Here is a 22,640-nt window from a genome sequence, read left to right on the forward strand (position 1 = left end):
TAGAATCTAGGTTCTAGTTCTCTTTCCTGATACTTCCCGCTTAGCGCATAAGGGTGGACAATGACTGATGCCAGGATAAGACTTGGTTGTGATACCATCACTGGTAAAACAGTGCATCAATTCTCACCACGTTGCCTCAAAGATAATTTGGACAGTAATAACTGTGCAAGTCAATGGGGCCCCTGTCTTTCTAGGAAAAGGCTCTGTGCTAAGTTCCCCATCACGGTGTTTACACTTTAGTAATAATCATTGGATATAACAAGTTTACGGAGGCATTTTCTATCTTGTTCCTGCTCAAAGTTTGAAGTTCTGAGAATAAAATAGAGCAGGAAACTGTAAAAATCTCTCCCGTTTTCCCTCCTGAAGGCACCTTCTTCTTCCTTAGATTGACCTGACTTGGTGGGATTAGAAAGGACACCTGGTGTCCTCGGCTGGCATGGGCAAGATGCACTGGAATAGCAGCTTGGGTTATGATCTTACATCTTGGAATAATGCTTGAACCCGTGGCCTACTAAATCAGGTGAGGGTGTTTCAAACTGAGCTAAGATGGACTTCTCACCTCCTCCAGTTTGTCCTTCCTCCCACTGCTCTTTAAAATCAAAGCTTGGCATTCTCCAGTCACTACTTTCTGATTCTCTCTTAATCCTTTGAAATTTGACCTGTGTCCTGCACTATAGTCCTTGGCCGTTTATGTGATCTTCTTGACCAAAATTAAGATGGTAAAGCTATTTGTACCTGTCAGTGAGCAATGCTTACCAAACTCTAAGAAGTTAACATCAGGGAGCCAAGCTTGGGGGTAACAATTATGGTGCTTAATTGGTGATCCATATATATATATTTTTTAATGTATTTTATTACAAACATGTATCAAAACAGGTTGCAGCAAATAAACACCCTGAGAATCATACTTCCCAACAATCAACTATACAGTCTGCACAGATTATTCCCCTCCCCGTGATGAACAGTCCCTCAAACACGGTAACAAACATCCCCCACCTTCCTCAAACCCCCCTGAAGAGCCCCTTAACTCATACTTTATCTTCTCTAACCACAGGAAGTCGTACAGGTCACCCAACCATGCTGCTACCCCCGGTGGCGATGCCGACCGCCACTCCAGCAAAATTTGTCGCCGTGCAATCAGAGAGGCGAATGCCATGACATCGGTCTTCCTCCTCTCCATGAGCTCCGGCTTCTCTGAAACCCCAAATATCGCCACCAAAGGTCCACTTCCTCCTCCACTATCCTGGCTAAGACCGCGAACACTCCCGCCCAGAATCTTCCCAATTTTTCGCAACCCCAAAACATGTGCGCATGATTCGCTGGCCCCCGCCCACACCTCTCACACTCATCTGCTACCCCCATCACGGCAAATAGTCAAACTGAATTAATTAACATATTCTATCAATGTCTATTGTAAAAACCTACCTGGTTCACTAGAGTCCCTCAAAAAAGTTAACCTCCTATCCTACACAGCTGATACTTAGTGCCATTTTAATAGTTTACCAACAAACAGAACAAATGAAAAAACAGATATTGGAGAAAGTCCATTACTCCTGTGTCGATGACAAATTAGGAACTATTAAATCAATTGATTAAAATCAGGGAGTAAGCTCATTCAGCAGTCTATAGGAACTACCCTGCAATGTAGGTGAACAAAGTAGGTCTCTCCACTCTGCCACTTGATGAAAAAATAGAACAAACGAGAAGCTTTTTCCCAGAGTGGGGGACTCAATTACTCGGGGTCACGAGTTCAGGGTGAAAGGGGAAATGTTTAAGGGAGATGTGCGTGGAAAGTTCTTTATGCAGAGGGTGGTGGGTGCCTGGAACGCATTGCCGGCGGAGGTGGTAGAGGCGGGCACGATAATGTCATTTAAGAGATATCTAGACAGATACATGAATGGGCAGGGAGCAGAAGGATACAGATCCTTAGAAAATAGGCGACAGTTTTAGATAGAGGATCTGGATCGGCGCAGGCTTGGAGGGCCATAGGGCCCGTTCCTGTGCTGTAATATTTCTTTGTTCTTTGTTCTAACCCATTTGAAGCCGGGTGGTATGGGGCAGTGCGGATATGGCGTATGCCGTTTATCTTCATGAACTTCGCAAACTCCTCACTTGTGAACGGAGTGCCGTTGTCCGTGACCAGCACCTCGGGGAGGCCATGCGTACTGAAAGAAAACACTTCTACAGAAAGAGTATGAACACCATTCAAAAGATTATAAATGGGACAGGGTTTGGATCACTGGGACATGAAATGATGGGCTTGAAAGAAAATAAACAAAGGGCTTGCATTTATATAGCCTCTTCCCTGATATCAGCCTGCCTCAACATGCTTTACAGCAGCTAATTTAGAACACTTGAAGTGTAGTTACTGTTGGGCAGAAGGCAGGAGAATGGGGATGAGGATCACATTAGCCATGTTCGAATGGAGCAGACTCGATGGGACAAATGGCCTAATTCTGCCTTATGGTCTTATGTTGTGGTCAGTTTGTGACTTTGACTTGGTAAATTATCGTTCTTTGGTTGACTGCATAATCTTCCTCCCGTGTCTCTCCTCCGTCATCCCGCTGTGTGGAGCTGTCCTTTCCTTGTCCTATTCTTATCTATTGAATCACAGGCAGAGGATCACCTGCATTGGCTCCTCTTCCAAATCTACACCGTTATCTCTGGTGTCCCACAAGTATCTATCCTTGGCTGCAATCCTGCCATTTCCCATTTACATGCTGCCCCTTGGTGACGGAAATCAACTCTACATCACCACCACCTCTCTTCATCTACTCACAGTTCCCAATTTGTCAGAATCCAGTTCTGGAGCATCTGAAATTTCCTTCAACTGAATATTGTGAAGACTGAAGCATTGGGTGCGATTTAACAAAAAAACAAGGGTCCAGTTTTGGGTGCATTTAGGGGGATGTTTCTCTGCGCCTGCAGTGTCGGAATGGCCCACCAAGGCCACACTTAGCTTCATCTGCTGCACTGATGAGCTCAGTTTAGCTCGTCAGTGCAGGAAGAGATCAGTGCGCAATTTTTAAATGCTGTGCCAATCTCCCCAATCTTTGGATCCCCCCCACCATGACCTTCAGACACTCTCCAACACCCTTTAAAAAAAATTTATATATTTTATTAAAGTTTTCAAACAGAATTTTTCCACTTTACAAATCAACATAAAAATAACACAATAACTGATAAATAACATTATCTAAATAAAATAGTGAACTAACAAAGTGATAACAAAAAAGAAAGTTTTTTAGTGCTCCCCCTCCCCCCTTCTCCCCCCCCCCCCCCCCCCCCCCCCCGGGCTGCTGCTGCTGACGATCTATTTTCCCTTAACGTTCCGCGAGATAGTCAAGGAACGGTTGCCACCGCCTGGAGAACAACTGAGCCGATCCTCTCAGCGCAAATTTAATTTGTTCCAGTTTTATGAACCCTGCCATATCGTTTATCAGGTCTCCACGCCGGGGGGTTTCGCTTACTTCCACATAAGTAGGATCCTTCGCCGGGCTTTCAGGGACGCAAAGGCCAGAATATCGGCCTCTTTCGCCTCCTGCACTCCCGGCTCTTCCGCTACCCCAAATATAGCTAACCCCCAGCCTGGCTTGACCCGGACCTTCACCACCTTTGAGATCACCTTTGCCACTCCCCTCCAGTACTCATCCAGTGCCGGACACGACCAGAACATGTGTGTGTGGTTCGCCAGGCTCCCTCCAACACCCTTAACTTACCTGCTAGAGGGTCCTCGAGCGCCCCCCCCCCCCATCACCCCCCTTCATAAGGGCAGGGCATGCCAGGCCCGATTCCTGGCAGTTCCAAACTGGCACCCAGACACTGCGAGCCTGGCAGTGCAACATGGGCACCATGGCAGTGCCAATATGGCACACAGGTGGCACTGCCAGGGTGCTAGGCTGACAGTGCGAATGTGCCCAGGTGGCATGGGGGGTGCCAGGGTACCACCCTTCTCGGAGCCTGATCACCCTGGCGGCCTCTGATCTCCTTGGGAGACCCCACAGATGCCATTACACCTGATCCACATTTGTGTAGACATTTGGGTAACTCCAGCGCAAACATATTTAAGTGTGCTGAACTGCACACTTAAATATGTAAATTTGAATCCTGCCCATTGAGAGCGGAATCCAGATTCTGACACCTCCAGAGATCTTGTTGATCTCGCGAGGCACCCCAAGCATCGTAAATTGCGTGCCTCATCACGTCACCCATACCTTCGCGGTCATTATCTTTTGTCTTCCCCACAAATTCTGTTTCCTAACTAGCGACTCCAATCATCTCTCTGAGCCTAAGCCAGACTGTTCACATCTTGGTGTTATATTTGACCCAGAGATGAGCTATTGAACACACATCCACTCCAACATCAAGAATCCCTACCTTCACACTGGTAAGGACATCAAACTTCACACCGGCTTTAGCTCATCTGCTGGTAAAAAGCCCAAGACTTAACCAATCCAATGTTCTCCTGGCCCACCTTCCATCTTCCACCAACATCAACTAGAGCTCCTACAAAACGTCACACCAAGAACCGTTCACCTGTCATCCTGTGCTCGCTGACTGCCGGTCCAGCAATACCTCAACTTGAAAATTCTCATCCATTTTCAAATCCTGCCATGGCCTCGCCACCCCCTGCCCTGAAATTGTCATAATTCTCCAATTCTGACATCCTTTATTTCTTTTTTAAAATAAATTTAGAGTACTCAATTCATTTTTTCCAAATTAAGGGGCAATTCAGCCTGGCCAATCCACCTAACCTGCACATCTTTGGGTTGTGGGGGTGAAACCCACGCAAACGCGGGGAGAATGTGCAAACTCCACACGGGCAGTGACCCAGAGCCGGGATCGAACCTGGGACCTTGGCGCCATGAGGCAGCAGTGCTAACCACTGCGCCACCGTGCTGCCTTTTCCTTTATTTCAATTGCTCCACCACCAGTAGCCCAGTCTTGAGCTGCCTAGGTCTCGAGCTCTGATATTCTCTCTCTGGGTGGAATTCCCCCCCAGTGCTGTGTTTCATGGCGGCGGGATGCCCACCATTGTCCGGCAGTGGCATCTTCTGGTCCCACTGCTGAAAATGGGGTTTTGCGTCGTATGCACCACCCACCACCGGGGAACCTGCAGAGGGGGTTTGCCATCGGTGGGATCGGAACCTCCCACCAGCGGCAACAGCTGGAAGATTCTGGTCTTTGCCTCTTTCCTTCTTTAAAACCTGTCTCATAGACAAGCGTTTGGACAAGCGTCCTCTATCTCCCTCTGAATTCTGATCAAACAGATTGGACATTTTTCCACATTAGATTTTAGAGGTACCATGGGCGGGATGCTCCGCCCCGCCGCACCACATTTCTGCCTCACCACACCAGCGGGATGCTCTGTTACGCCGGCCAGTCAATGGGGTTTCCCATTGTGGGACAGCCCCACGCCGTCGGGAAACCCCCGGGCGCTGGCAAAATGGCGCATCCTGACAGCAGAGAATCCCGCCCCATATAAATGCAAGTTTTTGTTGTAGTAATGTAGGAAATGTGGCTATCAATCTGTGTGCAGTATGGTCCCAGAAACAACAATATAATAACAGCATTAGTTGAGGGATAAATAAATATAAACACCCATTAGGAAAGTCAAACAAATTTTAGAATTGTTTTTCTCCAATCTTTAGTCTCTTGAATTGGCCCAACTTCTTGTCATAGGACACAGCACACTGAGTTAATTCAGGAGTTCACATTGCAGTCAATTAGGTATTCAAAATTATCGCGTCTTTGCTCATGGAATTTCCTTTAACTCTCAGAGAATATCTAAATGTGAGATCCGTGGATTAAGAGAATCTGCAAGGATTCCAAATTGAACTCGGTAACGGCTGCGACATTACAATGACTGATTCCTCATTAACAGCAACATACAGAAATATATCCAGGGCAGGTACCTCAAGATGGTCAGTCCTACAATTACCTGGAACTGGACTGAGAGGACTCATCGGGTCCACCTTCGATTCAATGGTGATGACTCCTTCTCGCTCTGGGCTCCACCCCTTATCACTCAGTGCCTTGACCTTGAACATGTAGGATTGGTTTGGGAGAAGGTCATTGATGATCAGGGAATTTTCATTGGGATCGGTGATGTCAATTGTTTGCACCTCACCTGAAATGTCATGAAACACTGATTAAAGTTTAATTTAATCACATGGTGGCTAGACCAGAATCGCAGCTCAATGTCAATTATTCTTTCTCCTCTCATTTGCTCTCTTAACATATGTAGTATTGCTGCTAGTCTTGCATATACTTCTCAGTTACCCAAATTCCTGCCGGCTGTAGTTTGCCCAAAATACTTCTTTCTTCATAGATTTCAGCTTGCCTTGGATTTACACAGGTTCACCTTGGGATTGGGACTCCCCTTTGCCCTAAACGCATGGAGGTGGGAGCATCTGAGAAACTTCAGAGAATTCCTACAGTGCAGAAGGAGGCCATTTGGTCCATCGATTCTGCACGGATCCTCTGAAAGTACACCCTACCTAAGCCCACTCCCCTACCCCATCCCCATAACCTCAACTAACTTTTGGACACTAAGGGGCAATTTAGCATGGCCAATCCACCTAATCTGCACATCTTTGGACTGTGGGAGGAAATCGGAGCACCCGGATGAAACCCACGCAGAAAAGGGGAGAATGTGCAAACTCCACACAAACAGTCACCCAAGGCCGGAATTGAACACATGTTCCTGGTGCTGTGAGGCAATAGTGCTAACAACTGTGCCACCATGCCACCTCTCATCCCTGGGCACGTGAATGTCTGTCTCTGGCTAAATGCTGATCTATTCATCTATGTATATCTCTGAATGTTGCTGTGTACTGGTTCTTCTGTATATATATGGCTGCCTCTGCCAGCATACCAGTCACTCTGAAAACAGGAAATGCTGCTCAGACTCAGCATTTCTGACAGCAACTGTGGAGAGAGAGACAGGATTAAGGTTTCAGATCAAGGACGTTTTTTTAGCCACCCTTTTTGTCTACATCTCATTTTCTACAAACACATCTGATTACTTCACATTTTTAATCTGTAACGTTAGTGAATTAAGAAACTCCAACTTCCCACTAAACCGTAGTGGGAAACGTTTTAGACATTCAGAGAATCTGTGAGTTTCAGAGCTCCCAGTAATGACTGTGGGTTCATGGAGTGCAGGGACTCAGCACTGACCTCCTAGAAGAGGCTGGTACGTGACTCGATAGCCCAGGACCTCGCGATCACATTGAGGTTTCTGCCAGCTGACTTTCAACGAGGTTGCTCCGAGTGCAGAGAACACAAGGCGAGTTGGAGTGTCTGGGATCCCGGGAGATCTGCTTTCTGCTGGGAAGGAGACAGAGAAATAAATGCAGATAGTCTCAAATTAAATGAACATTAAAATACAGGCCAAAGTTCTGCATAGGTAACAACTGCCTTTTCTGCGTTTTATCTAATGTCCTAAAATATTTAGCTAGTTAACCTACGAGGGAACCTACGAGGGAACAAGTGGTCCTAGCTCTGGCCCTTTGTAATGAGACAGGATTGATTAATGATCTCATAGTTAGAGATCCTCTCGGAAGGAGCGATCACAATACGGTGGAATTTAAAATACAGATGGAGGGTGAGAAGGTAAAATCAAACACGAGTGTTTTGTGCTTAAACAAAGGAGATTACAATGGGATGAGAGAAGAGCTGGCTAAGGTAGACTGGGAACAAAGACGTTATGGTGAAACAGTTGAGGAACAATGGAGAACCTTCCAAGCGATTTTTCACAGTGCTCAGCAAAGGTTTATACCAACAAAAAGGAAGGACGGTAGAAAGAGGAAAAATCGACTGTCGATATCTAAGGAAATAAGGGAGAGTATCAAATCGAAGGGAAAAGCATACAAAGTGGCAAAGATTAGTGGGAGACTAGAGGACTGGGAAATCTTTAGGGGGTACCAGAAAGCAAGCTACTAAAAAAGCTATTAAGAAGAATAAGATAGATTATGAGAGTAAACTTGCTCAGAATATGAAAACAGATAGTAAAAGTTTCGACAAATATACAAAAGAAAAAAGAGTGGCAATGGTAAATATTGGTTCTTCAGAGGATTAGAAGGGAGATTTAATAATGGTAGATAAGGAAATGGCTGAGGAACTGAACAGGTTTTTTGGGTCGGTCTTCACAGTGGAAGACACAAATAACATGCCAGTGACTGATGGAAATGAGGCTATAACGGGTGAAGACCTTGTGATGATTGTTACCACAAAGGAGGTAGTGATGGGCAAGCTAATGGGGCGAAAGGTAGACAAGTCTCTGGTCCTGATGGAATGCATCCCAGAGTGCTAAAAGAGATGGCTAGGGAAATTGCAAATGCACTAGTGATAATTTACAAAAATTGACTAGATTCTGGGGTGGACCTGGCGGATTGGAAATTAGCAAACGTGACACCACTGTTTAAAAAAGGAGGTAGACAGAAAGCGTGTAATTATAGGCCAGTTGGCTTAACTTCGGTAGTAGGGAAGATGCTGGAATCTATCATCAAGGAAGAAATAGCGAGGCATCTGGATGGAAATTGTCCCATTCGGCAGATGCAGCATGGGTTCATAAAGGGCAGGTCGTGCTAAACTAATTTAGTGGCATTTTTTGAGTACATTACCAGTGCAGCAGATAACGGGGAGCCAATGGATGTGGTATATCTGGATTTCCAGAAAGCTTTTGACAAGGTGCCACACAAAAGGTTGCTGCATAAGATAAAGATGCATGGCATTAAGGGTAAAGTAGTAGCATGGAGAGAGGATTGCTTAATTAATAGAAAGCACAGAGTGGGGATTAATGGGTGTTTCTCTGGTTGACAATCAGTAGCTAGTGGTGTCCCTCAGGGATCAGTGTTGGGCCCACAATTGTTCACAATTTACACAGATGATTTGGAGTGGGGGACCGAATGCAGTGTGTCCAAGTTTGCAAACGACACTAAGATGAGTGGTAAAACAAAAAGTGCAGAGGATACTGGAAGTCTGCAGAGGGATTTGGATAGGTTAGGTGAATGGGCTAGGGTCTGGCAGATGGAATACAATGTTGACAAATGTGAGGTTATCCATTTTGGTAGGAATAACAGCAAAAGGGATTATTATTTAAATGATAAAATATTAAAACATGCTGTTGTGCAGAGAGACCTGGGTGAGCTAGTGCATGAGTCGTAAAACGTTGGTTTACAGGCGAAACAGGTGATTAAGAAGGCAAATGGAGTTTTGTCCTTCATTGCTAGAGGGATGGAGTTTAAGACTAGGGAGGTTCTGCTGCAATTGTATAAGGTGTTAGTGAGGTCACACCTGGAGTATTGTGTACAGTTTTGGTCTCCTTACCTGAGAAAGGACGTACTGGCGCTGGAGGGTGTGCAGAGGAGATTCACTAGGTTAATCCCAGAGCTGAAGGGGTTGGATTACGAAGAGAGGTTGAGTAGATTGGAACTGTACTCGTTGGAATTTACAAGGATGCGGGGGGGGATCTTATAGAAACATATAAAATTATGAAGGGAATAGATAGGATAGATGTGGGCAGGTTGTTTCCACTGGCGGGTGAAAGCAGAACTAGAGGGCATAGCCTCAAAATAAGGGGAAGTAGATTTAGCACTGAGCTTAAGAGGAACTTCTTCACCCAAGGGTTGTGAATTTATGGGATTGCCCAGTGAAACAGTTGAGGGTCCTTTATTAAATGTTTTTAAGATAAAGATAGATAGTTTTTTGAAGAATAAAGGGATTAAGGGTTATGGTACTCGGGCTGGATAGTGAAGCTGAGGTCCACAAAAGATCAGCCATGATCTCATTGAATGGCGGAGCAGGCTCGAGGGGCCAAATGGTCTACTCCTGCTCCTAGTTCTTATGTTATTATGTTCTTATGTTAACCAAAGTCAGAAATTCTGCAGTTTCATGACTGAAAAGGGGACATCATCAGCATCTCCATCCATCAAGCTGTTCCCCTTGTCATGCAACTGGGTAAGATATCATGCAAATCATCATCTCCATCTGCACTGGATATCAAGGTCAACTCTTAAAATCTGGCATTGATAAGTGCATGGCTAGCCTTTGTTGCTATCATGGAAGGTCTGCAGAGAACACTGCCAGGATTGACTGGAATAACCCCTGAGGTTGAATAATGTGTCACTGCTGGCATGGACCCAGTGGGCCAAATAGCCTCCTTCTGTGTCATAATGACCCTATGATATTCCAAGACTATAATCTGGCAGGAGTGCGTACCTATAAGGTACAGAGGACTGAGTGAGCAAGGCAAAAATATAAGATAAGAGAGAAACCAACCAGCCAGTAAATATTCCCTTACAATAAGTCTACAGTTCTGCTCCACTGTACCGCAACATCAAACACAGGAAACAGCTACAGAAGAGCCTATTTGAACATAGAACATAGAACATAGAACAATAAAGCGCAGTACAGGCCCTTCGGCCCACGATGTTGCACCGTAACAAAAGCCATCTAACCTACACTATACCATTATCATCCATATGTTTATCCAATAAACTTTTAAATGCCCTCAATGTTGGCGAGTTCACTACTGTAGCAGGTAGGGCATTCCACGGCCTCACTACTCTTTGCGTAAAGAACCTACCTCTGACCTCTGTCCTATATCTATTACCCCTCAGTTTAAAGTTATGTCCCCTCGTGCCAGCCATTTCCATCCGCGGGAGAAGGCTCTCACTGTCCACCCTATCCAACCCCCTAATCATTTTGTATGCCTCTATTAAGTCTCCTCTTAACCTTCTTCTCTCCAACGAAAACAACCTCGAGTCCATCAGCCTTTCCTCATAAGATTTTCCCTCCATACCAGGCAACATCCTGGTAAATCTCCTCTGCACCCGCTCCAAAGCCTCCACGTCCTTCCTATAATGCGGTGACCAGAACTGTACGCAATACTCCAAATGCGGCCGTACCAGAGTTCTGTACAGCTGCAACATGACCTCCTGACTCCGGAACTCAATCCCTCTACCAATAAAGGCCAACACTCCATAGGCCTTCTTCACCACCCTATCAACCTGGGTGGCAACTTTCAGGGATCTATGTACATGGACACCTAGATCCCTCTGCTCATCCACACTTTCAAGAACTTTTCCATGAGCCAAATATTCCACATTCCTGTTATTCCTTCCAAAGTGAATCACCTCACACTTCTCTACATTAAACTCCATTTGCCACCTCTCAGCCCAGCTCTGCAGCTTATCTATATCCCTCTGTAACCTGCTACTTCCTTCCACACTATCGACAACACCACCGACTTTAGTATCGTCTGCAAATTTACTCACCCACCCTTCTGCGCCTTCCTCTATGTCATTGATAAAAATGACAAACAGCAACGGCCCCAGAACAGATCCTTGTGGTACTCCACTTGTGACTGAACTCCATTCTGAACATTTCCCATCAACCACCACACTCTGTCTTCTTTCAGCTAGCCAATTTCTGATCCACATCTCTAAATCACCCTCAATCCCAAGCCTCCGTATTTTCTGCAATAGCCTACCGTGGGGAACCTTATCAAACGCTTTGCTGAAATCCATATACACCACATCAACTGCTCTACCCTCATCTACCTGTTCAGTCACCTTCTCAAAGAACTCGATAAGGTTTGTGAGGCATGACCTACCCTTCACAAAGCCATGCTGACTATCCCTGATCATATTATTCCTATCTAGATGATTATAAATCTTGTCTCTTATAATCCCCTCCAAGACTTTACCCACTACAGACGTGAGGCTCACCGGTCTATAGTTGCCGGGGTTGTCTCTGCTCCCCTTTTTGAACAAAGGGACCACATTTGCTGTCCTCCAGTCCTCTGGCACTATTCCTGTAGCCAATGATGACATAAAAATCAAAGCCAATGGTCCAGCAATCTCTTCCCTGGCCTCCCAGAGAATCCTAGGATAAATCCCATCAGGTCCTGGGGACTTATCTATTTTCAGCCTGTCCAGAATTGCCAACACCTCTTCCCTACGTACCTCAATGCCATCTAATCTATTTACCTGGAGCTCAGCATTCTCCTTCACAACATTATCTTTTTCCTGAGTGAATACTGACGAAAAATATTCATTTAGTATCTCTCCTATCTCTTCAGACTCTACACACAACTTCCCATCCCTGTCCTTGACTGGTCCTACTCTTTCCCTAGTCATTCGCTTATTCCTGACACACCGATAGAAAGCTTTTGGGTTTTCCTTGATCCTTCCTGCCAAATACTTCTCATGTCCCCTCCTTGCTCGTCTTAGCTCTCTCTTTAGATCCTTCCTCGCTACCTTGTAACTATCCATCGCCCCAACTGAAACTTCACACCTCATCTTCACATAGGCCTCCTTCTTCCTCTTAACAAGAGATTCCACTTCTTTGGTAAACCACGGTTCCCTCGCTCGGCACCTTCCTCCCTGCCTGACCGGTACATACTTATCAAGAACACGCAGTAGCTGATCCTTGAACAAGCTCCACTTATCCAGTGTGTCCAACACTTGCAGCCTACTTCTCCACCTTATCCCCCCCAAGTCACGTCTAATGGCATCATAATTGCCCTTCCCCCAGCTATAACTCTTGCCCTGCGGTGTATACTTATCCCTTTCTATCCTTAACGTAAACGTCACCGAATTGTGGTCACTGTCCCCAAAGTGCTCACCTACCTCCAAATCCAACACCTGGCCTGGTTCATTACCCAAAACCAAATCCAATGTGGCCTCGCCTCTTGTTGGCCTGTCAACAAACTGTGTCAGGAAACCCTCCTGCACACACTGTACCAAAAACGACCCATCTAATGTACTCGAACTATATCTTTTCCAGTCAATATTTGGAAAGTTAAAGTCTCCCATAATAACTACCCTGTTACTTTCGCTCTTATCCAGGATCATCCTCACCATCCTTTCCTCTACATCCCTAGAACTATTTGGAGGCCTATAGAAGACTCCCAACAGTGTGACCTCTCCTTTCATGTTTCTAACCTCAGCCCATACTACCTCGGAAGATGAGTCCCCATCTAGCATCCTCTCCGCCACCGTAATACTGCTCTTGACTAGCAGCGCCACACCTCCCCCTCTTTTGCCTCCTTCTCTGAGCTTACTAAAACACCTAAATGCCGGAACCTGCAACATCCATTCCTGTCCCTGCTCTATCCATGTCTCCGAAATGGCCACAACATCGAAGTCCCAGGTACCAACCCATGCTGTCAGTTCCCCTACCTTATTTCGTATACTCCTGGCATTGAAGTAGACACACTTCAAACCACCTACCTGAACACTGGCTCCCTCCTGCGACGTCAAATCTGAGCTCCTGACCTCTATACTCTCATTCTCCCTTACCCTAAAACTACAATCCAGGTTCCCATGACCCTGCTGCATTAGTTTAAACCCCCCCAAAGAGCACTAACAAATCTCCCCCCCAGGATATTTGTGCCCCGCAGGTTCAGATGTAGACCATCCTGTCTGTAGAGGTCCCACCTTCCCCAGAAAGAGCCCCAGTTATCCAGAAATCTGAATCCCTCCCGCCTGCACCATCCCTGTAGCCACGTGTTTAATTGCTCTCTCTCCCTATTCCTCATCTCACTATCACGTAGCACGGGCAACAACCCAGAGATAACAACTCTGTTTGTTCTAGTTCTGAGCTTCCATCCTAGCTCCCTGACAGCCTGCCTGACATCCTTGTCCCCTTTCCTACCTATGTCGTTAGTGCCAATGTGGACCACGACTTGGGGCTGCTCCCCCTCCCCCTTAAGGACCCGGAAAACACGATCCGAGACATCACGTACCCTTGCACCTGGGAGGCAACATACCAAACGTGAGTCTCTCACGCTCCCACAAAATCTCCTATCTGTGCCCCTGACTATCGAGTCCCCAATTACTAATGCTCTGCTCCTCTCCCCCCTTCCCTTCTGAGCAACAGGGACAGACTCCGTGCCAGAGGCCCGTACCCCTTGGCTTACCCCTGGTAAGTCGTCCCCCCCACAAGTATCCAAAGCGGTATACTTGTTTCTAGAGAAAGGTCATTATCACTCTCTAATTGTCATGCTTTTGAAATGTTGTGCTCACAAAAGGTGAAGGATGTTAGTCCTGGGAAATAGAATAATTCCAATTCAAGCAACCAATTTCAGCATCATACACCATCAGGGGAAGTTAGGTATTGATTACTGCCCCAACTTTTTGGATTAATCTATTGCACTAGAGATCCTATGGCCAGTTAGAGATATTTCTGACATTAAGACATGATGATAAACTTCCAAAGAGTGTGCAAGTTGGCATATGTAAGGGTCCTTCCTGGTGATTTCCTTTGTTCCTATTTCTTTTATTTTGTCTTTATTGTTTTTGGTTCATGGATCATTAATGGAGACTTACCTTTTAAGTTGAGCAGAGGAAGTAAGGAACTCAAAATGTCAAATAATAAAATAGAACGCTGTGTTATAAAGGTTTGTATTTTGGGCAGAAGAACCCAAACTTTATGGCACCCAAGATATTGGAGGGGTTTGTTTCGATTGATTAGCTAGTGTCCAATGGATTGGCCAAGGACAATATTCTGCCCGGCAACCAAAAGTGATTGGTTCCTGCTAGGGGGCAGTTTTCGGAGAGAACCCAGCAAAAGTCATAGGACCCTCAAGCTGGAAGCAGCTCTCTCTGCTCTGCTACCCACTGTCTGAAGGCTGACACTTATAGACCATGAAAGAAGATGCTGTCTCGCTCTCTCGAATGCTGGCTGTCTGCTATTTCTGTGAAAATCATCACAAGCTGATAAAAGATAACATCCATCTGAATGCCTGGACTGACGAATAAACTAACTGGAATCAGAAACAAAGACTCTTATTCTTTTGCTTGCATCATTATTTTACACCCCTCTTTCCCCTCTGTGTTTGTTTATCTGTGTGTGTGCGTATATATAGACGGCGGGGTAAGTTAAAAGGCAGGGGATGGGGTGTTAGAGATTAGATAGTAGTAGCATTTGTTGCCTATAGTTACTGTTAATGGTAAAAGGTTAATTGTGTTCAAATTTACAAACCTGGTGACTGTAGTTATTGGGCAACGGAAGACCTTGGGTATTTTAAAAATAAAAGTTAATTTCAACCGTATTGCGATTCTGGGTCAGGTGGAGCTGGAATTGACAGCGCACTGGCGCAGAGCATCATGACACAAATTATTGACTTTATTATATACAATTTTATCTGACTTCCTTCAAGACAGTTCTTAAAACCTATTTCTGACCAGCCTTTTTGTAATCTGCCCCAAAGTCTCCTTCTTGTGACCTGGTATAGATTTTTGCTTGTTAACACACTTGTGAAGTGCCTTGGCTTGTTTTACTATGTTAAAAGTGCCATACAAATTCAAGTTGTTATTATTCAGGTTGATCTAGAGGTTGATTTTGAGCTGTGTGTCCATGGCTTCTAAGAATTGGGTTGGGATTAACCTGAACTCATTCATATTGTCAGCAGAAGAGATTCACATCTCATTAATCAGAGCAACAATTATAAATACTTGTGCTGTAGACTGCCTGTTTGTTTCTGAAATGAAAGGGAGTTGGGATCAAATCTAGCAGGTTAATGTGTCTTGCAGTTCCATGGGGAAGAAGGCGGAAGCACATCTTTGGGTGCTCCAGATTCCAAAGATGCTCAGGTTAAGTGGATTGACCACGATAAATTGCCCCTTAGCATCCAAATGATTAGGTGAGGGTACTGGGTGACAGGGATAGGGTGGTGACATGGGCTTAAGTAGGGTACTCTTTCTAAGGGCCAGTGCAGACTCAGACTCAATGGGCCAAATGGCCTTTATCTGCACTGTAAATTCTATGAATAATCAGAGGCTTTTTCCAAGGGTGGAAGTGTCAATTACAAGGGTGCACAGGTTCAAGGTCAGAGGGGGAAAGTTGAAGGGAGATGTGCGGGGTATGTTTTTCACGCAGAGTGGTGAGTACCTGGAATGCTTTGCCAGAGGATGTTCATAAGTTCATAATATATAGGAGCAGAATTAGGCCATTCGGCCCATCAAGTCTGGGGCCCTCATCCATTCTATCATGGCTGATATGTTCCTAACCTGCTACCTACAATGTTACAGACCAAGAGCTGGATTGCAAATCAGTCTGTGTAATCAGGCACATTAGCAACATTTAAGAGGCATCGGGATGGATATATGAATAAGGAGGAAATCGAGGAACCTGGACCAAGTACGGGCAGAATTTTGTTTAGTGAGGGCAGCATGATCTGCACAGGCTTGGAGGGCCAGAGGGCCAAAGAACCAGAGAATTCCTAAACCGACACTGCAAAGAAGGAAAATCAAAGGGGGCTTGGCTTTATCAAACCTACAATACTACCACTGGGCAGCAACGGCAGAAAGAGTGAGGGGATGGGTACAAGAACCCGACACAGATTGGGTACAAATGGAGGAGGCATCCTGTAAAGGAACGACCCTCCGGGCTCTGGCTACAGCAGCACTCCCATCCTCCTCAACAAGATACACAATGAGTCCAGTGGTAGCGGCCATGCTGAGAACGTGGGCCCAGCTGGACAGCACTTTGGGATAACCAAAATGTCCCCCATGGCCCCCATATGTGGCAATCACAGCTTCCCCCAGCCAGAACAAAGAACAAATAAAAGTACAGCACAGGAACAGGCCCTTCGGCCCTCCAAGCCTGCGCCGACCATGCTGCCCGTCTAAACTAAAATCTTCTACACTTCCGGGGTTTGTATCCCTCTATTCCCATCCTATTCATGTATTTGTCAAGACGCCCCTTAAACGTCACTATCATCCCTGCTTCCACCACCTCCTCCGGCAGCAAGTTCCGGGCACCCACTACCCTCTGTGTAAAAAACTTGCCTCGTACATCTCCTCTAAACCTTGCCTCTTGCACCTTAAACCTATGCCCCCTAGTATTTGACCCCTCTACCCCGGGAAAAATTCTCTGACTATCCACTCTGTCTATGCCCCTCATAATTTTGTAGACCTAATTTTGTAGCCATGCTCGATACCACCCTCAAAAGATGGAGGTGGGACGGGGGCACACTGACGGTCGGGGACTTCTACGTAGGGCACAGACTGGCGACACTAGACGAACTGACGAGGAAGTGGAAACTAACAAAAGGACAGGAAATGAGACATCTCCAAATAAAACACTTCATCCACAAAGAGACAGTAGGGCACCCCGGGGCCCTAGAAACCACACTACTCGAGGACCTGATGGGCATAAGCAGCGAGAAGGGGGGCCATGTGGGAATATATATGGACAGCTACTGGACAGAGCCCGGACACCACTGGACGAGACCAGACAAAAATGGGAGGACGAACTGGGGACAGAGGTAGGGTGGGGACTCTGGAGCGAAGCACTGAGCAGGGTGAACTCCACCTCCTCCCGCGCAAGGGCTCAGCCTATTGCAGCTCAAACTCTGGTGCACAGAGCGCAACTGACCAGAACCCGAATGAGCAGGTTCTTCCCGGAGGTGGAGGACAAATGTGAGCGGTGCCAGAGGGGCTCAGCCAACCACACCCACATGTTTTGGGCTTGCCCCAAGAATGCTGGGTTCTGGACAGCCTTCTCCGAGGCAATGTCCAAGGTTGTGTGGGTGTGGGTGAAGTTGCCCGATAGTGGCAATCTTCGGGGTATCGGAGCAGCCAGAGTTACACATGGGGAAGGGGGCCAATGCCCTTGCTTTTGCTTCCCTAATCGCACGCTGGAGAATCCTGCTCGGCTGGCGATCGGCAGCACCACCCACAGCTGCAGACTGGCTCGCTGACCTTTCGGAATTTCTCCACCTGGAGAAGATTAAGTACACCATCCGAGGGTCAGAGGAAGGCTTCCTGGATACTTGGGGGCAGTTTGTCGGTCTGTTCCAAAACCTGTTCGAGGCCAGCAACGAGGAGTAAGCAAGAATAAAAAAACAAGATAGATGAAGAACCAAAGGACTGCGCAACCGGGGGTGGGGAGATGGAAGGAAGGTGGGAAAACAAAAGATGAAAATAAAAGAAAAACACAGCTGAAACCAAAGGGGGGGGCAGGAAGGGAGGAGGGGAGGAAGGGGGGGGGGGTGGGGGGTGGGGGGGGACAGCGGGGAAGTGGGGGGAACTATAGACCGATCCAGAGGGCAGCGAAGTGCACATAGGGTCAGTTAAACGAAGGACAAAATAAACCTCTCTGTACAATAAAGTAAATTAGCACGGGCAAGAAAAATGTGATGTATATATACAACTGTTATAAATATGAGAAATGCCAATAAAAAGATTTTAAAAAAATAAATAAATGAAGTCCTCAATAGGCGAATGGGCAATTTTACCAGCTGAGGACCTGCCTGCCCAAGTGTGAAATTGCATCTGGGTTTGGGTGGGTGGGTTCCCGAGTGGAATCCCATCCATTCATTTCATGCTCCCATCGCTGTCCCTCCATCCCACCCCCCCCTTCCCCGCTCCCATCGGCTCAAACCCGCTTTGGGGGAGTGGAAACATCTGCCCCATGTATCTAAATCAAAACATTAGTGCATGGTATAATAATTGTGAATAAGAAAGAGAGTTTATGGAAGTGTATCTGAAAATGTCTAACCATGTAGAACCATCTCCAGGTTCTCAAGAGCAGTATTTACATCGTGGGATTCAGCACGTCTCCTCTCTCCAATCATCTGCTGTGCGATTGTATAGTTAACTCCTTTCTTTCCATACATTGATGTTTCTGCATAAACAAATATCTATCAGGAATTCAGAAAACGGTACTGGAGCAGTCAGTGTTTTTATAAAAAGGTACTCAAAATTTCCCAACTCTCATCTCTTGAAGATGCTGCCATTGTCTGGGATACAGTTTCACAGTCTCCACCTAATGTCCACCCTTTTTGCATGTTTGTGAAACTACCCAACAGATACTAAGCTGTACCTTTCACTAGATGCCAATGCTTGTCCCCTGAATTAGAGTCAATCATGGCCACCCTGATGGCAGCCAACCTGCTAGATTAACTAACTCAGCACAGACTATGAATGGCACGGTAGCACAGTGGTTAGCGCTGTTGCTTCACAGCACCAGGGTCCCAGGTTTGATTTCCCCCGTGGGTTACTGTCTGTGCGGACTCTGCGCGTTCTCCCCGTGCCTGCGTGGGTTTCCTCCAGGTGCTCCGGTTTCCTCCCAGTCCCGAAAGACGTGCTTGTTAGGTGAATTGGGCATTCTGAATTCTCCCTCAGTGTACCCGAACAGACGCCGGAGTGTGGCGACGAGGGGATTTTTACAGTAACCTCATTGCAGTGTTAATGTAAGCCTACTTGTGACAATAATAAAGATTATTATTCTTGCAGGAACACAAGAACAGGAGGAGGCCATTCAGCTCCTCGAGCCTGTTCTGTTATGCAATTCGATAATTGCTGATCTATATCTTAATTCCATTTACCTGCCATGGTTCCGTAACCCTTAAACCCCTTGCCTAACAAAATCTATCAATATCAGTTTTTAAGTTCAGCCTTTTTGGGTGAGAGAGTTGCAGATGTCCATCGTATGTGAGGTGATTCCGGACAGCACCCCTGAAAGGTCTAGTCCCGTGTTCTGGATTGTAAAGTTCCACTACACATTGGTCAGAACCTCACCAGGAGGCCAAGGGGAAGTCCGTCCTGTAGAATATTTGGTGTCACTTTCAAGATCCTAGTTTTAGATATTGTAGATGGGAGGATTAACGATATGATGCACTTGGAGATTAATCATAATCAAACCTCATATCAAAAAAGTCACAAAGAGAGCAATTTGACTTGGCCTCAAATTGATTGCTTTGGGCCAGCCCATCATGGCCCGAGGTCTGAGCTGCGGTCAGTGTCCAGCCTTCTTTGAACTGATGTGCCAGCCAGGGCCTTTTAAATTCAATCTGGCTCCAATGCCAAGACAGCCTGCAGGTAGAACCAGAGTGTGTGGATGCAGGGGTGGATGGCGAGGCGGACAAGGGAGAGAGGTGAGGACGAGGAGAGAGGTGAGGACGAGGGGAAAGGTGAGGACGAGGGGATAGACGAGGACGAGGGGTTAGGCTAGGATGAGGGAAGAGGCAAGGGAGAAGCGAGGACGAGGGGGAGGACAAGGGGGGATGTGAAGGAAAGGTGAAGGTGGGGAGAGTGGAGGACGAGGGGGAAAGTGAGGATGAGGGGGAAGGTGATGATTAGTTAACTGCGACCACAACATGTGGTTGGAACCAATCCTGCTCCATCCGACTTCACAAAATTGTAACTTTGAAAACCATTTGTTGCCCATTGTTTGGAACAGGATGAATTGAAATGCAATTGCTTCAGATAGGGGCGGTATAAAATGTGCTGAGAGAATGAGAGGAAGGGCGTAGAAACCTCTGAAAATAATAAAGGTCAAACCACTATGTGAAAGTGTGAAGTGATACCTCACACTCATTCCGCACGTGGTGACTGACACTATCACCTCACACTGGCGTAGTGTGGTGGAGGGAAGGGGATCGCAGACCAAAGGAAGCTCAGAGCTGTGAGGTTGAAGTGACTGTTCAATAATATCCATCTCTGTGAGTTACAAGCAAGAGGAAAAAAGTTTTCAACACACAGTGAATTACACACTGGCTCATACTGACCCAACCCTGACATCATATTTGTGTGTGTCTCCAAGGAGCCACCCGTCATCCTAGTGTATTGCCCGCTGTGAGTGGTGGTTGTGCCCCGATTGAGGGTGCTGTTGGCACTTCCAGGGAATAGAGAGTTCATCTCCCATTTTCCATTAATCTGCATGTCTGTGGGAGAGGAGAAATGAAATATGTTCAGTAAATCAACGCATAAATTCTACCCAACAGAGGGCCACAGCAAATGCCACCCAGCACTGGGCATCAAAGCCACACCACCCAGGTATCGGCACCACTGTACTTGGGTACCGGCATCGCTCCACTCAGATACTGGTGCCCAGGTACCAGCATTACTCCACCAGGTTACCAGCCATCTTTGCCGGGTACCAGCAAACCTTGACCCACTAACATTCAACATACTTTTGGTGTCAGCACTATGATGCAAAGTGAGAATTATCAATACATTTGGTAAACACTGTACCTGCCCCCTTTTTCAACTTAGCAAAAATGTATTCTCAAGAAAGTATCTGCATTTTGGTGTTTTAGGATCAGGACTTGTTGCATTGGGAGATGGTGTCGCTGGATTCATGTATTTGGGAGGAGGGATTATGTTGGATTTGGGGGGCTAAGAAGGAGGAAGAGATACAGTGGCGGAGAGCAGTGCGAGGAAGCGCAGACCTTCTGATTTTAGAGGCAGTAGTTCGTGAGTTGGATACACAATTCCAAGATCGGGAAACATCAATCAAACCATCAATCTCCTTGCAGTCAGTAGAGAGAGAGAGAAAAAAAAGGAAAGGCAATTCAACAACTGGGACCACTTTATACTGGGCTAGAGAGCAGAATGATTGGTTCACAGACCACATGGGCTGAGGCTGGACATCATGCTGAATGAAGTGATTAATATCCGCACTGCTCAAGATCACCCCGTTCAGCTCTCATCACATCCTTCTCTGCAAGCTCTACATTTTGTAAATTTATTCATGGGATGTGCGTGATGCTGGCAAGGCCAGAATTTATTGTCCATCCTAGTTACCCTTGAGAAGATGGTGGTGAGCCACCTTCTTGACCTGCTGCAGTCCACGTGGGCTGGGTACACTCATGGCGCTGTTAGGGAGGGAATTCCAGGATTTTGACCCAGAGACTATAGGAACAGCGGTATATTTCCAAGTCAAGATATTGCGACTTGGAGAGAGACACTTGCAGGTGATGCTGTTTCTAATGCACCTGCTGACCTTGCCCTTCTAAGGTGGTAGAGGTTGCAGGTTTGGAAAGTGCTGACAAATAAACCTCGCAAACATCTAGCCACTACTGGATCCTGAGGTGGAGCCTGCAACACCAGAAAGAAAAGTAAAGAAAGAGAGAACTTGCATTTATATTTCCCCTTTCAGAACCTCAGGACTTCCCAAAGAACTTTAAGCCAATGAAACACTTCTGAAGTGTAGTTACTTGTAATGCAGCAAGTGCATGACAGCTTCAGCAAGGAGACAGCATACCCACTATATAAACTCCTTTAGTCTGGCAAAACACACCTGAGTGATAGAGAGCAGAAGGTCTGATCACCACACGACATTGCTTATTCAAATACATTCCTGGGAACAGACTTCCAATTCACAAGTTGTTAAATATTTTACAACTGTTTTGAGCTGGTTCCTTACATGTATTGTCAAGTATGCATTCAGAGGACGGAGCCCATTTGAACCTCAAATTCTCGCGGGTGATTTTGACTCTCCTCGATCAGTGAGAAAGGATGTGGGAGTGACTCTATTCCCCACCCTGATCTCGCTGGTTCCCCATTTTCTGTGACAGATGGCGTACATGGATCTCCTGCATGCACCGCCATGGGCAAACAGTTGGAAGCTCCAAGGCAAGTTAAAAATCTGATCAGGGCCAGAGGGGTGGGAGTCTTTCTCTGGGCCACACACGCAGAGTCCGGACTCTACTGCCCTGGGTTAACCCACTCCCATGCAGCTACGCGATCCTCGCAACAGTTTCCCCCACCTCCATCCTCCACTCTATTAACTTACCTTTCTGCCACAAGATGACCATCTGCCTCTCCTCTGAGCAGTTAGACTGTTGTTACTTTCCTCCTGAGACAGACACACAGCTGTCTGGTGGCAGTTAAAGATTA

The 22,640-nt window shown here is 46.4% G+C and overlaps 1 protein-coding gene across 6 annotated transcripts in view; it reads right to left on the minus strand.

Moving 5' to 3' along the window:
• itgb4 (integrin, beta 4) overlaps positions 1–22,640 on the minus strand; it is a 359,993-nt gene that overhangs the window by 24,215 nt on the left and 313,138 nt on the right. For 3 of the 6 annotated variants that reach the window (XM_072482935.1, XM_072482930.1, XM_072482932.1), the window contains 4 exons: positions 20,528–20,683; positions 18,517–18,642; positions 7,183–7,332; positions 5,942–6,130 (listed from right to left, as the gene is read on the minus strand). In XM_072482935.1, the coding sequence (XP_072339036.1) occupies positions 5,942–6,130; positions 7,183–7,332; positions 18,517–18,642; positions 20,528–20,683 (621 nt within the window). The remainder of the gene's footprint in view (positions 1–5,941; positions 6,131–7,182; positions 7,333–18,516; positions 18,643–20,527; positions 20,684–22,640) is intronic. The other 3 variants (XM_072482936.1, XM_072482931.1, XM_072482933.1) reach the window with 2 other exon arrangements.

This window comes from Scyliorhinus torazame, chromosome 18 (assembly GCF_047496885.1).
Source record: "Scyliorhinus torazame isolate Kashiwa2021f chromosome 18, sScyTor2.1, whole genome shotgun sequence".
NCBI classification, from domain to species: domain Eukaryota; kingdom Metazoa; phylum Chordata; class Chondrichthyes; order Carcharhiniformes; family Scyliorhinidae; genus Scyliorhinus; species Scyliorhinus torazame.